The sequence below is a fragment of the Megalobrama amblycephala genome, linkage group LG14 (genome assembly GCF_018812025.1).
Source record: "Megalobrama amblycephala isolate DHTTF-2021 linkage group LG14, ASM1881202v1, whole genome shotgun sequence".
In the NCBI taxonomy this organism is placed as follows: Eukaryota; Metazoa; Chordata; class Actinopteri; order Cypriniformes; family Xenocyprididae; genus Megalobrama; species Megalobrama amblycephala.
In genome coordinates this window covers 26,602,691-26,617,759 of record NC_063057.1, presented here as the reverse complement: position 1 = coordinate 26,617,759, position 15,069 = coordinate 26,602,691, and the positions used below count along the sequence as shown (strand labels likewise).

The window sequence follows — 15,069 nt, the reverse complement described above, 5'->3', positions numbered from 1 at the left end:
TAAAATCTGTATAGAAAATTGACATAAACATATGAGAATCCATCAATATTTCTCCAAATGTGCATGCTTTTAAACTAAAAACCTATAGTCAGACTCTTTGCATCACAGAAATACATTAAATTTTAAAGAATATAATAGAATACTATTATTTTAAATTGAGCTGAGACATGATTACAGAGGTTTTTTTCACAGCCTACCTGACTGAAAGGCCTCATTAATATGCAGCACCATTAGAGGTTCTTTATGCGATTCTTTTGTCTTCTCAGGTGTAAATGATCCATTATTCACGATGATTCACGCCTCCACGCATACTGTGTTTCATGACAAAAAGTGTCTTACAAAAACTAAATCAATATATCGTGTTATATGAACAAGTAGGCATTATCATTTTTACGTAATGTTGAAGCAAAAACTCTAGCCTACAACCTCCAATACCCAGAAGTCTTGTAAACACAGATTTTATATATATTTTTGGCCTTATTTCAGTGACTTAAGTTTTTTGTTTTTTCAATAACCACGCATAAACATTATTCCTTCAAAAATACAAACATGTACATACATGTTCCTCACATATTATTGTAGCCTAGTTTTTGCTGAATACAGTGTAATGACACTTTTGTCATTTATATGTTTATGAACAACTGAAAAAAGCACAAATTTCAGGGCATGTCAAAACTTCTTTAAGCCCCAAATCAGCCTCAGACTCCAGAGGGTTAAAATCAGCGGACTGTCAAAAAAAAAAAAAAAAATCACACATTTGTGATTATCCACTCTAATGTTGCTCCAGAAACCATGTGGAATATGTTTAAATGCAAGGAGTAAACAGGGTCTTACCAGAAGAAGCCATGTCACGCAAGCTAAAGACAGACAACAAGATAAAAATAAAAATGTAATTAATTTTAAAAGTGAGTGAGACAGAGAGGGTAAAGAGAAGACTAGGGGCAGCTTAACCTACACATGGTTAGCTAAGTTTGAGTCAGACAGAACATCTCAAGTACTTTTGCCTCTCGAAATAAATTATTGACCCATCTTTTGAATTGATATCGCATCAATCATTTATAAATAATAAATGTTGCATCATTACAATACAATCAACAACAATAACTTTAGCAGATTATTTAACATACCTCAATTCATATCGCTTCAAGAAGGTCTGCTGCTATCATACATACAGATACGGTCTGCTGTTCTGATATATGACTAGGCTCATATACTAATATACAGCCTCCCCCACTGAACGCCTGAGGAACAACAGGGGCGTAAAACTGCTTGGGGCGTATATCTACCGGCTCCAGGTCTGCAGCCTCTCTCTACTCTCGCGAGACAGGCGGGAAGAGTCGTTGTGAAGACAAAAAGCCTCGTGCACGAGTATTGGAACACGAGTGTTTACCACCGGCATTCGCTGTGTCGTGTTAGTGGATTCATTATGTCGGACTCACCGCAAGTAACTCATAATCTGCAGTTGTTACTCCTGTCTCCGGACAAAAACATTGCATGCAGCGCCTGTGGAGTGTGGAAAGTTACTGGAGCGCGCAGCCTCCAGTAACTCCAGCAATGGCACTGATTAACAAGCCGGAGGGCCAGTCGTTTACGAGATGATTGCATAAACGATTGGCTGATGTTTTTAAGGCCCTACCTCGTGCACAGATGATGTATATTAATATTATTACTTTCAGTGCACCTAATAAATAGTCTTTTATCAGTTAGTAAAGACAGTTCCCTTTCAGTCGGTCACGTTCGACGTACGTCAGTAGTGACCGACAAATCGGGATATCGCTTAGAGAGCCCTATCAGCTTCGTGTGAACTAAAACAAGCCAATGGAATTGGCGTGCGATATTTGCATAATGCGCACCGCCCCCGACAGGTGTATATAAATAGGAAGCGGATGCAATCGCACTCTGTCTTTCGCTTCGGAGCCATACACTGGTGTCCTGCTTTAGAAGACTCTTTTCTTCAAAACTAAAACTGCCTCAGAAGAGGATTGACAGCGAGCTGTTTGTGTTGGTTGAGAAGGCACTTCAGCGAGGTCGCGAGCTTCCGAGGAGCCGAGCTATAAGCTCTCAACTGCTGTTTTAACAGCAACACCCTAAGAGTGTGTGTGTGTGTGTTGCGATTTGGGCTGGTTCCTCGGTGTGCTTCAGGGAGTGGTGTACCTGAGCACATCGCGTCACTCCCTGTGTGCTTCAGCACGAGTGAGCTGACCCTTCCCCTTCTAAAAGAGCTTTACAGACGAACCCTGACAGTATGTCATTTCGTCTGTGCGTTACTGGGTGCGGTTGTTCCCTGGTCCCTGCTGATGGGCACAATCGCTGCATCTCGTGTTAGGGCGTTCAGCACGCTGAAGCAGCTTTTGTGGATGGTTCATGTTCCCATTGCGGGAATATGACTATCGCGGTGCTGAGGTCTAGGCTCTCCTTCCTGAAGTCTCAGGAAGCGGGGGCCCCCTCCCCTATGCCCCGTTCGACCGTTTTTTCCGGCCCCGGTCGGAATGACGGTTCGGCGGTGTATAGGAAGGGCGACCTGAGGATTACGGTCAGGGCTTCCCCGCCGAGCGGAAACGCTCCGCGGGCCCCTGCCGCCTCATCAGCACCGCAACCCATTGTGCCACCGTTGGTTTCCGCTGGGCCCTCTACGGACTGTCCAGCCGTTACCTTTGGTGCGCCCGCGGCGGAGCAGATGTCGATCTCTGCATCGGAAGGTGAGCCAGAGTCCTCGGGGGAGGAAGATCCGGACGCGCTGCCGCCCTCCGGGACGGTAGCGTTCCCCGAGTCGGATCCCGAGTTGACGGCTGTGCTTTCCCGGGCCGCCTTGTGTGTCGGGCTCGAGTGGAACCCTCCACCCTGCCCCGGCCCATCTCGGTTGGATGATTGGTACTTGGGGGGGGGTCGCGCTGGTCAGGTCCAGCGTCCCGCCCCAATGCCATTCTTCCCGGAAGTGCACGATGAGGTGACCAGGTCTTGGCAAACACCCTATAGTGTTTGTGCGAGGCCCGGTCCCTCGTCCGCCTTCTCCTCCCTGGACGGCGGGGAAGCCAGGGGGTACGCGAGGATGAGCCGTGCCTCCCGTCCCGGGCCTGTAAGTTCTCAGCCGGTCTGACTGAGAAGGCTTACAGCTCCTGTGGGCAGGCTGCCTCCGCCCTGCACGCGATGGCCCTTTTGCAGGTTTACCAGGCAAAAGCGCTGTCGGAGATGCCCCAGGAAGGGCCTGACCAACAACTGCTTGGGGAGCTGCGCGCTGCCACTGACCTTGCCCTCCGGGCGACGAAGGTGACAGCACGCGCTGTTGGTCACGCGATGTCTACCCTGGTAGTCCAGCAACGCCATCTCTGGCTGACCCTGGCGGACATGCGGGAGGCCGACAAACAACGGTTCCTGAATTCCCCCGTGTCCCCGGTCGGCCTTTTCGGCAACGCAGTGGAGAGCTTCGCCCAACAGTTCTCCGCTGCACAGAAGCAGGCCGAGGCCATCAAACATGTCATGCCACGGCGGTCCGCTGCTGCCTCCACCCAGCCGCCCGTGGCTCAGCCTCAGCCTGCTCGTCGCCGAGGGCGCCCGCCTGCGTCGTCCTCCGCCCCTGCTAAGTAGGCAAAGCAGCAGCCTACACCAGCCAGACAGCAGGGTGCCGGTCGCGGACGCGGTGCCCAGCCCGTCTCAGCCAAGCCAGGTGGCAAACGAAAGAAGAAGTCACGGCCCTGAGACGGGCAACCTGGAGGGGAAGGTTCTTGCTCTTCGGGAGAGTTTTCCACCTTCTCTCCCACCCCCGGAGGGGGGCCGGGGGGAATTTGTGATATCTGTCCATCTACCGCCGCTGGCTCCCCGGAGTCCAGTGGTACCCACCTTTTCACAAAAAGAGCAGTTTCCTCAAACTCCAGGTCACAACAGGGTGCGTCTGCCAGTGTGCCAGGCCCCGCCTCGCCGCTCGCAGCCCCCTCCCATTCCGCCAGCAGGTGGCAGTGTGATGGTGCAGGCCGCGTCCCGTGCGCCGTCTCCCCCACGCACTGCTGCCTCGCAGAGTCCGACCTCACTCCGGGCCGCTCCCATGCCGTCCGAGTCGGGTCCCACTCTGCCTTGCTGCCCCACCCCGGTGCGTCTGTGGTGCCTTTGGTCCCGCTGGCTCGGAGTCTGGAGGCGTGGATCACGCTTCCCAGCCCGTCCCGCTGGCTCATTCGCACTATCAGACTCGGCTATGCGATTCAGTTCGCCCGGCGTCCCCGGTTTTCAGGGGTGTCCACTTCACTCAAGTGTCGTTGGACAGTGCACCTGTTCTCCGGGCGGAGATTGCTGTCCTACTGGCGAAGGATGCAATCGAGCCGGTCCCTCCAGCCGAAGTCGGGGTTCTACAGCCCCTACTTCATTGTACCGAAAAAGGGCGGTGGGCTACGGCCAATCCTGGATCTGCGCGTCCTGAACCGGTATCTTCACAGGATGCCGTTCAAGATGCTCACGCAGAAGCGCATTTTCGAATGCGTCCGTCCCCGGGATTGGTTTGCAGCAATCGACCTGAAGGACGCGTACTTTCATGTCTCGATTCTGCCTTGACACAGACCCTTCCTGCGGTTTGCGTTCGAGGGTCGGGCATATCAGTACAAAGTCCTACCCTTCGGGCTGGCCCTGTCCCCCCGCGTCTTTACGAAGGTTGCGGAGGCGGCCATTGTTCCCCTCAAGGAACAAGGCGTTCGTATTCTCAACTATCTCGACGACTGGCTGATCCTGGCCAGCTCGCGAGAGCAGTTGTGCAAACACAGGGACATGGCTTTAGCTCACCTCAGCCGGTTGGGTCTTCGGGTCAACTGGGACAAGAGCAAACTCGCCCCCGGGCAGAGGATCTCTTATCTCGGTCTCGAGCTAGACTCGGTCGCACGGACTGCGCGTCTCACCGAGGCACGCGTCCAGTCGGTGTTGAACTGCCTGAGCTCGCTCAAGCGCAGGACAGCGGCTCCACTGAAAGATTTTCAGAGGCTCCTGGGGCATATGGCATCTGCAGCCGCGGTCACGCCGCTCGGATTGCTCCATATGAGACCGCTTCAACACTGGCTCCGCGGCCGGGTCCCGAGATGGGCGTGGCAGCACGGCACGCTCCGTGTCCCCGTGACACCGAGCTGCCGTCGCACCCTTGTCCGGTGGTCGGACCCTTCGTTCCTGCGGGCCGGAGTACCCCTGGAACAAGTGTCCAGGCATGCTGTGGTCTCCACAGATGCCTCTGCCACGGGATGGGGGGCCACGTACAACGGGCATGCAGTGTCGGGTCTTTGGACGGGGCCTCAGCTGCATTGGCATATCAATTGCCTCGAGTTGCTAGCAGTACGTCTTGCTCTGGCCCACTTCAAGGAGCTGCTGTCAGACAAGCACGTACTGGTCCGTTCGGACAGCACTGCGGCCGTTGCGTACATCAACCATCAAGGTGGTCTACGCTCCCGTCGCATGTCGCAACTCGCCCGCCATCTCTTGTTGTGGAGTCAGAAGCATCTGAGGTCCCTTCGGGCCACTCATGTCCCAGGTGTGCTCAACCGTGCGGCCGACGAGCTGTCATGGCAGCCTCCACTTGCGGGCGAGTGGCGGCTCCACCCCCAGGCGGTTCAGCTGATTTGGCAGCATTTCGGCGAGGCCCAGGTAGACCTGTTTGCCTCCCCAGAAACTGCCCACTGCCAGTGGTTCTATTCCCTGTCCGGCGGCACGCTCGGCACGGATGCCCTGGCACACAGCTGGCCCCAGGGTCTACGCAAATATGCGTTTCCCCCAGTGAGCCTTCTCGCACAACTCCTGTGCAAGGTCAGGGAGGACGGGGAGCAGGTCTTGTTAGTGGCTCCGTACTGGCCCACTCGGACCTGGTTCTCGGACCTCATCCTCCTCGCGACAGCCCCTCCCTGGCCGATTCCTCTGAGGAAGGACCTCCTGACTCAGAGACGGGGCACCCTGTGGCACCCGCGTCCCGATCTGTGGAACCTCCACGTGTGGTCCCTGGACGGGATGCGGAGGTTCTGAGTGATCTCCCGCAAGCGGTCGTAGACACCATCACTTCCGCTAGAGCTCTTTCCACTAGGAGTCTCTACGCGCTGAAGTGGAACCTGTTCGTCGAATGGTGCGCCTCTCGCCGAGAGGACCCCCGATCATGCTCGGTCAGATCTGTGCTTTCCTTCCTGCAAGAAGGGTTGGAGCGAAGGCTGTCTCCCTCCACCCTGAAGGTGTATGTTGCCGCTATCGCTGCACATCACCACGCAGTTGAGGGTAAGTCCCTGGGGAAACACGATCTGATCGTCAGGTTCCTGAGGGGGGCGAGGAGACTGAATCCTCCTCGCCCTTCCTCCGTACCCTCTTGGGATCTGACCCTGGTTCTCTCAGCTCTCCGGGGTCATCCCTTTGAGCCCTTGCGATCAGTCGACCTGAAAGTAATGTCTCTAAAAACTGTCCTTCTGGTCGCATTGGCTTCCCTGAAGAGGGTAGGGGACCTGCATGCGTTTTCGGTCGACGAAGCGTACCTAGAATTTGGGCCCGGTGATTCTCACGTCATCCTGAGACCCCGGCCTGGATACGTGCCCAAGGTTCCTACCACTCCCTTCAGAGATCAGGTAGTGAACCTGCAAGCGCTGCCCTCGGAGGAGGCAGACCCAGCCCTAGCTTTGCTCTGTCCCGTCCGCGCTCTGCGTGTGTACGTGGACAGAACGCGAAGCTTCAGGACCTCAGATCAGCTCTTTTCTGTTACGGAGGCCAGCAGAAGGGAAAGGCTGTCTCCAAGCAGAGGATGGCCCACTGGATAGTGGATGCCATCGCCTTGGCGTATGAATCCCAGGGCGTGCCTTGCCCGCTCGGGTTGAGAGCCCACTCCACCAGAGGGGTGGCCTCTTCCTGGGCGCTGGCTCATGGCGCCTCGCTGACAGATATCTCTAGAGCTGCGGGCTGGGCGACACCTAACACGTTCGCTAGGTTTTATAGTCTACGTGTAGAGCCGGTATCTTCACGTGTACTCGCATCCACTAGTCAGTAGACGTGTTGTACCCGCTCTAAGTGTCGGCTTGCAATGTCATTCCCGCCCCCTGGGCCGGATACGTGCATACTTTTACTCCAGTCGCGTTCCCCGCTTGGCGAACCCTGTCGAGTTCCTCCGCCTCCCCCTTCGGCTCGGACATTGCGGAGTGTCTGATGCCAGGCCTACATCCGTCGCTGACGCTGTCTGTTGGCTGGGGCCCATATGTCGTGACTCCTCTACGTGAGCGGTCCCATATGTGTAATTGTCCACGGGTCTAAACTCCCTACGGCGAGCCCGTGTCTTTCCCTTAGCAGAGCCAGCTCTGCTGTCACCTGTCAGATGAGTCTCCCCCTACCCAGGTGGAGCCATCCCAGGGACCCCATATGCGTACTGCCCCCCGGGCCAGTCCATATGTGTATTCTCCACGTAAACTCCTCCCCCATTGGGTAGGTAGTGGCCTCCGCAGCGTCCCTTACGGGTTCGCTTCCCCAGTGTAGTCTAGTTTACTTAGTGGGTATTCGGTAAGACAGCAGTAAACTCTCTCGGCGTAAGCTCGCCCCTTCACCGTTCCAGCTGGTGCTATGGGTAGCCGAGCTTGCGCTGGGCACTGGAAGGGGTTTCGTAACTGTGGCGCTTTAGTTGGGATCCCAATTCGTCGGTCACTACTGACGTACGTCGAACGTGACCGACTGAAAGGGAACGTCTCGGTTACGTATGTAACCCTCGTTCCCTGAAGGAGGGAACGGAGACGTACGTCCCGTCGCCACAGTTTCTGTACCCTCGCTGTAGTGCGGACACCAGCTGTCTCCTCAGCGAAAACAGAGTGCGATTGCATCCGCTTCCTTTTTATATACACCTGTCGGGGGCGGTGCGCATTATGCAAATATCGCACGCCAATTCCATTGGCTTGTTTTAGTTCACACGAAGCTGATAGGGCTCTCTAAGCGATATCCCAATTCGTCGGTCACTACTGACGTACGTCTCCGTTCCCTCCTTCAGGGAACGAGGGTTACATACGTAACCGAGACGTTTCAAGTAATATTGCAAAAATGTATAAAACAAAACATCCTCTTTAGTACCTTTAAGCCGCACTAAGTAGCTCTTTCCTCCCGCAGCGGTGCTGGCAGAGACCGGCTGAACTAACGTGAGACAGGCAGGAAGAGTCGTTGTGAAGACGAAAAGCATGAGTGAAAATGGTAGGTCAACTTGAAAATGCATGTAATCGCTTTTTTGTTTTGTATGAATGTTGTTTGCAACTTCAAGGTAAAAATAGGGTGACCAGACTGTTCCGGGGACTGTCCCGGTTTTTGGTGCTCTGTCCCCGACTGAAGCTGTCCCCGGAAATGTCCCCGTTTTATATCTCGTTCAAAATAATCTGCAAATACATTGCAAAAAAGTCTGGCCAGCATAGAGGTTTCTCAATAGTGCTGTTAATATATTTTTTTCTAAACATATCTCTCTATTAAAATATGTTAAACAGTTCAATACCGCTTTTCTACAGAATCCATATACACCGGCAGCGAGTTCACACACACCGAGGTTGAACAGAGCCACGCCTTCTGTCACTTACTCAGAGCAGCTGCAGCCTCGAGACTCTCTCTCGGTCCGGTTGAAGGGTTTTTGTTATGATATAACAACTGATATGACAACTTTAGGCCATGTGTCAGCTAAACATTCATTCAGTGTTTCCCATTAATGACCCTGTGTGCTGCCACCGTTTCATAATGAACCGAAAATTTAAAACATAAATGGTCTCTACGTTGTATTTTGCCAACGAACTAAAATCGAAACCATGATATGGCTTTGTGCCTTTATAAAACAGCAAAATACAATGATTAAGTATATATACAGTCTGTCTGTGCTGCGTGTTTTAAAGAGAAGTGCGCACTTTGCTCACGCGATCAGCTGGCGATTTGGTGATCAAAATTAAAGCTCAAGGAATTATCTTAGAAATTGGCTACAAACTAGTATTTTAATTTCCCTATACGTTGTGTAAAGTGGCCTAACCAAAAAAAATATATATATATTTTCGAGTGCATTTGTTACAATAGCCTATATGGATATTATTGTCATATGAATAATTATATAGCTAGGCCTAAAACATTATTATATTATTATTTTATTGTAATAATTGTTTGGCATCCTAAAACACCTAAAACGATGTAGACTTTATATCACAACTAAAAAGATGTTTGAACCCTCTTTAATGTCCAGGTACAAGTTAATGCTGTTTCTTTGTTCAATGTGCACACTGTACATGGGTTGAAGCTCTTAATTTTGAGCTTCCAAAGTGCACCAGATTGATGCATTTAATCTTAAAATGTACAAAATTTTCTTACGGGGGGTGCATGCCCCCGGACCCCCCTAGAGGAGGTGTACAGAACATTTTACAAATTCCAGTGGGAAATAATAATGTAGCCTACATTTTATGAACTTTACTCAACAATACTACAACAAAGCTCCTTTCGTGTCAGCAAAGCTGTTAACAGAAAATTAAAATGTCATTGGACAAAAGTTGTAATTTCGTACAGTAGGCCTAAACAGCTCGTGAAAATTAAAATATTCAATTCAATAATAAATGTTGCAAATATTATTTGTGTTATTTATCTCACATTATATTTTGTAATGTGATTTTTCAAAATAGTGTAATAGTTTAATAGTTTTTTTGTACACTCTTAAAACAAATGTGTTGAAAACAACACAACATGTGTTATTTTTAACACATGCTCTGAGTGTGCTCAGGGACAACACATGTTGAGTTAAATTCAACACACAAAATGTGTTATAAAATGTAACACATAAATGTGCAGCTCAAGTTAACACATTGATGTGTTCTTAAGTACATACAAAAACACAACTGTGTGTTACTAAGAAATTGTTTAATATATGTTAATATAAAATGACAAATGTTAGATCAAACAATTTGTGTACATTATGAAATCTCACAGGAACCAATTACACTGCTCACATACTATTTATTTGTTTTTCTTTTTAACATCGAATTAATGCATTCAAATATTTTTACTACAGTATGCTGACTTTAAACTTGTGAAATAAGAATTAACACATTCAACATCATACATTTTAAAAACGATTCATTAAATATTATAAAACTCATCTTTTAAGCAGCCAAATAAAATGTCAAATATGTATGAAACAGTTTAACATATAAAGTACCACATTTTCTGAACTTATTCTCAAGTGTACCAACATTTCATTTCATATAGAAAAAATACTTTTAATTAACCTAAAAACTATTCAAAGGAAATAACCATTACACACTTACTGTTTGTTTTTCTTTTTAACATGGAATTAATGCGTTCAAATGTTTTTACTACAGTACACTGACTATAAACTTGTGAAATAAGCATTAACATATCATACATTTTAAAAACCATTCATCAAATATTATAAAACTCATCTGTTAAGCAGTCAAATAAAATGTCAAATATGTATGAAACAGTTTAACATATAAAGTACCATATTTTCTAAACTTATTCTCAAGTGTACCAACATTTAATTTTCATACAGAAAAAAATATTTTAATTAACCTAAAAACTGTATTCAAAGAAATAACCATTACACACTTACGGTGTATGCATTCACCTATAGGTGATCATGTTAAAAAACAATTCATTGTCTAATCTGGTCAAAACACAATGTGTTCAACAGTTTCAACCGCCAATATGTTTAAAACAAAATTTTGTATTTAGGAGTTACATATTGCTGATCACAAAATGATACAATATTTAAAGGTCTGTAATCTATTAAGTCACCAGGCAGCTTTGCCATATCAAAATCTTTGGTTCTGATGACACTGAAGGAAAAAAGATGTTCATCAAAATATTTAACTCTTAAAACTCTCAGAAACATAAGTGCACATTCTCTTTCACTTTGGGGAATAATGTGTATAACTTCACCAAATAATGGTTCTCCCCACTCATCTGCTTTTAAAGTCAGAATGCATCCTGTCCTGTATGTTGTCCCCAAAAAACTGATAGTGTTTGCCACATGAACTGAACTGGTATAAGTGAGAGTCTCAAAATGAGAGTCTGTCTTAAGTTTGTCAAGCAATTTGTCACCTTTATACAAAGATGCAATCACAACTGGGAAAGCATTTGGCACAGTCATTTCAAAATTGAGTGGTGAGCTCAATTTCCAGTGGTACATTTGCTGAATCTGATGTTTATGAGCCAGCGTTTTTGAAATATTTCGAAAGTTGCATACTACTTGGGCATGTCGCTTAAGAGGGTGATGTTTGGCTTCAAACCTCATACACCACAACTTGGAAAGAGGTCCAAATAAAGTCATAATACTCGAATAATGTGTCATATAATGATGTTTAGGAATTAGATTCCTACCAGGATAAAGCAGCTTGAATTGTGTATGGTGATCTATTATTAGTTGTTTAAGATAAGCTGCAAGCCCTTTTGACACAACAGGTGCAAAAATTATGTCACATATTTCGCGCGGGTCAGGCTTTCAACATCAAGTGGAAGGGCAAAAGAATCATTCTTTGCCACAATTATGTACTGGGCTCCATGTTGTAGAGAACCGATGGAAACCAACTGCGGCTGAGCTGACTTCAGGGATCCACTCATGGATTCACTAAGCAAGGAGGTCACGTTGGTACCGGCCTACAGAAATGAAACAATGAAAAGCATCAGAAAATGTTGCTGCATGAGAAACAATGTTGTTTATCACAAGCTAAGAGTAAAAAAAAAGCATACCGGCACTTGCTCCAACAGGTATGAGACTGCAGAGTTCACACAGCATTTACTGCCAGCAACACTTCTCCCAGACGCCGTGGGTGGAAGAAGATGAATGAGGATCTTCAATATAGTGTAGCACAGCTCATCTTGATGAAGTGAAGATGCAGGTCACATGCAAAAGAAGAATTTTAAACAAAATTTATATTATTATTAATTTATTATTTTATTATTAATTTATTTCATGAATTGAACATTAAAATTCATATTTAGTTTTCTCATTTAAACTAGGTTTAAAAATGTGTGCACATGCAACAAACATTGAGGCAGAAAATCATACCATCTTGCTGATTGTTGGCTTTCTCCAGCAAGTGTTGTATGTCATTTTTCTTCTCCAAGGATGCTATTTGCTTCAGCTTTGGAATTATGCACCCTTCCCATTTCCGGATAAAAACGTCGTTTTTGCCATCCGTGAGTTTGGAAAATTCAATGTCCATTTTCAATGAAAAAAAAGAAAAAGAAAGAAAGAAATATTAATATTACAATTATGGAATATAAGTTTGTGTAAAGTTCTCTCTTAGTTGAGCATGTCTATTACCAAGGCGGGCATGTCAAGAAATCTGGGATATTCTTTGAAGATTTCAGCAACAGTTGGGGATTTGCTTGTTATCCATTTCCTTCGGTAACTGAAGGTTTGTTCAACTGCAGCCTTTATTGATGATGAATTCTCTGGTGACGGTCGCATCCTTTTTATCAGGGTCAACCACTCACTTGGCACAGTTTCATCTTGACTCGGCAAAGAAGGTTGCAGTGTACAATGACGACGTTTCAAACTGTACATCCGCTGGTTCTGTTGAAGCTTCCGTCTGATGTTCTCTATAAAGCCACTGTGTGATGGCCCATCAAAAAAATGCTCCTGACATGAGTAATGCAAAAATAGAATTAAGTTGGAGTCAAATATACTTGAGCAGTTTATATTCACATTGCTAAATAATTTATTTTATAATGTAAAAACATCCTTACATGTCCCTCATTTTCACCAAAGGGCACTTGAATCCTTAACGAGGGGAACAATGACACAATCTCCTTTGCTAGTGCCAGCTTTTCTGTACCAAATGGATAGCTGGGAGAAAAAAAAAAAAAAAAAATCAAAAGTCACAGAAATGGCTCTAACACAAACATCGACAAACATAAAAAAGACACTATATATATATATATATATATATATATATATATATATATATATATATATATATATATATATATATATATATAAACACTGGTACTTTAGACTGTTAAAGTTATTTATTGAATTAACCTTATTTACTTTTCTATTTTTAACAGTTTTATGAAATGTTTAATTTATTTAAATACAATGTAATTTAAATTAAATTTATTTTAAACAAATACACCTTACATCTTATAAACAACCACTTATACTCACAATCCATGTTTCTCAACGAGGTCACTGACAGCAACTTTAACAAGAAACTTTCTTGAGGAAATAGAAAGTGTCTTTGTCTCTTCGTGTTCTCTCAGGATTGTAGGGGCTTTTTCTTCAAGCAGTGTAAGCAATCCAGTTGGGGTGCCAGTACGAGTTACATCTGATGAATGACACTAAGAAATGAAAATGAAAAACATTTTAATTATTTAAATGTTTACTTTGACCACTAGTAATATAAATGTGAAATACATTAATGGTTTACCTGTAATGGTTGAACACTTCCTTCTAATATATCCTGGGTGTTGCTTGCAATATAATGTATTTGAAATTTGTCAAGAGACAGCTCAGTTTTGGCTGAGGCTATCAGTTCTCCGATACTTCCAACTGTGAATAGTTTTCTCCATATTTCCTTTCCGTCTATGAAGACAGTTGCAAGCACTCTGTGTAAAATTGTTAGAGTAACTGTAATTTGTTCCTCGACATCCATCATCTAAATAAAAGGGGGAAAAAATATCCATATATATACACCGCACAATGAGAAAACAAATAACAGTGTATAACAATAAAAAATTACATTTTAAATATAGTGACTCGTCAGGTAACGTAGCACAAAAATGGCGCGCAAGGTCGATTACGTTATGTTTGCGTTGTTGAATTGAAACATTCCATAGTATTGTAAAAGGACCATAAGTTAATGAGTTCATACTCAACGTTCAATCAAATAGTATTTCGCTTAACGTATAATTAACAATTCTGCCAACACGGCTTTACAAAAACCGTAAATGCGACAGCTAGTTGGCTATAGCGCATTTAGTTAGTGATGGCCGATTTCGAAACACTGCTTCATGAAGCTCCGAAGTTATGAATCTTTTTGTTTCGAATCAGTGTTCGGAGCGTGTATCAAATGCCAAAGTCACGTGATTTTAGTAAACGAGGCTTCATAGTATCACTGTTTCGAAACAGTCGAAATTTCAGTGGTTCACCATAAGGGGTGATAATGAGCCCAGAATCATCAGATTTATGAGAACTATTGAACAAGTGTCTAGGGCTTTACCCTATGGTTTTACCTGATCTCCGACAGTTTAAAAGTTGTAGATGTTTTATTACATTGAATAATCAAAATTAATAATGGTAGTTATTAATCTCTTATTGGCCGTTTAGCTTAGCCATGGAACAGATAAACAAGCCTTTAAAATTAAAAGAACACAAATTATACAGACACCTATATTTAACTTATTAGATGATTAGTTAATTCCATTTAATTGATTTTACTTTAAATAAAACTTTTGAAATACATTTGTTAAAGTGTATTTTTACATGTTTGGCCTGAGTTTTGTTGCATTTGCACTGCTCTGACCTAGGGGTACCGTGGAACGGGTGCGATTGTTCCAGCCTCGAATCTACGGCACATTTGTTGGCTTCAGTGTTTCTGAAGCCTATCTGCCCATCATGACATTTAGTTAACAGGCCAGCCGTGTATTTGAACTGGGGTACGAATCATGGAGACGACATAATTAAAAAATACAACAACAACTTCTTGGACAACTAACACAAAATAATCTTAGGCAAGGTTGGGAAAAAAGTTACTATTATAGAGGTATTTTAATTATTTTCACTCACCTGAGGCAGAAAGCTGAATCATCCGACATGGCTGACGGGGCGACAGTTGAAAAGGAACGTCACTACGCAGGCGCGCCATGCGCGCACAGCATGCCGAAATCCAGTATTCTCACCCCGCGCGCCCAAATGCTTATTTTATATTGGCAACATGATAAACTACATGAATACAGTAGATATCAATATAAGTAAAAAAAAAAAAAAAAAAAAAAAAAAAACATTTTATTTATATGTACTGCTTAAATGTGTTTAACACAGGGGCGTAAATCGCGGGGGGACGGGGGGTCAGGACCACCCCTATCTGAGTGCAGTCCCCAAAAAAAATATAATTAAAA

The 15,069-nt window shown here is 45.3% G+C and overlaps 1 protein-coding gene across 1 annotated transcript; it reads right to left on the bottom strand.

Moving 5' to 3' along the window:
• Positions 1 to 9,902: 9,902 nt before the first annotated feature.
• On the bottom strand, positions 9,903 to 14,877 carry LOC125246327. The gene is made up of 6 exons (XM_048157288.1): positions 14,738 to 14,877; positions 13,380 to 13,607; positions 13,118 to 13,290; positions 12,697 to 12,796; positions 12,014 to 12,589; positions 9,903 to 11,822 (listed from the first exon to the last, which is right to left on the bottom strand). Exons 2-5 carry the CDS (start codon positions 13,605 to 13,607, stop codon positions 12,251 to 12,253), a joined length of 840 nt encoding a protein of 279 aa, XP_048013245.1. The 5' UTR covers positions 14,738 to 14,877; the 3' UTR covers positions 9,903 to 11,822; positions 12,014 to 12,250.
• Between the last annotated feature and the right edge of the window lie 192 nt (positions 14,878 to 15,069).

Coding starts and splice junctions, on each gene's coding strand:
- LOC125246327 (XM_048157288.1), bottom strand. CDS start 13,607: ATGATGGATGTCGAGGAACAAATTACAGTTACTCTAACAATTTTACAC. Junction 12,797..13,117: donor CTCGTTGAGAAACATGGATT/GTGAGTATAAGT, acceptor TTTTTCTCCCAG/CTATCCATTTGGTACAGAAA. Junction 12,590..12,696: donor TTGGTGAAAATGAGGGACAT/GTAAGGATGTTT, acceptor TACTCATGTCAG/GAGCATTTTTTTGATGGGCC.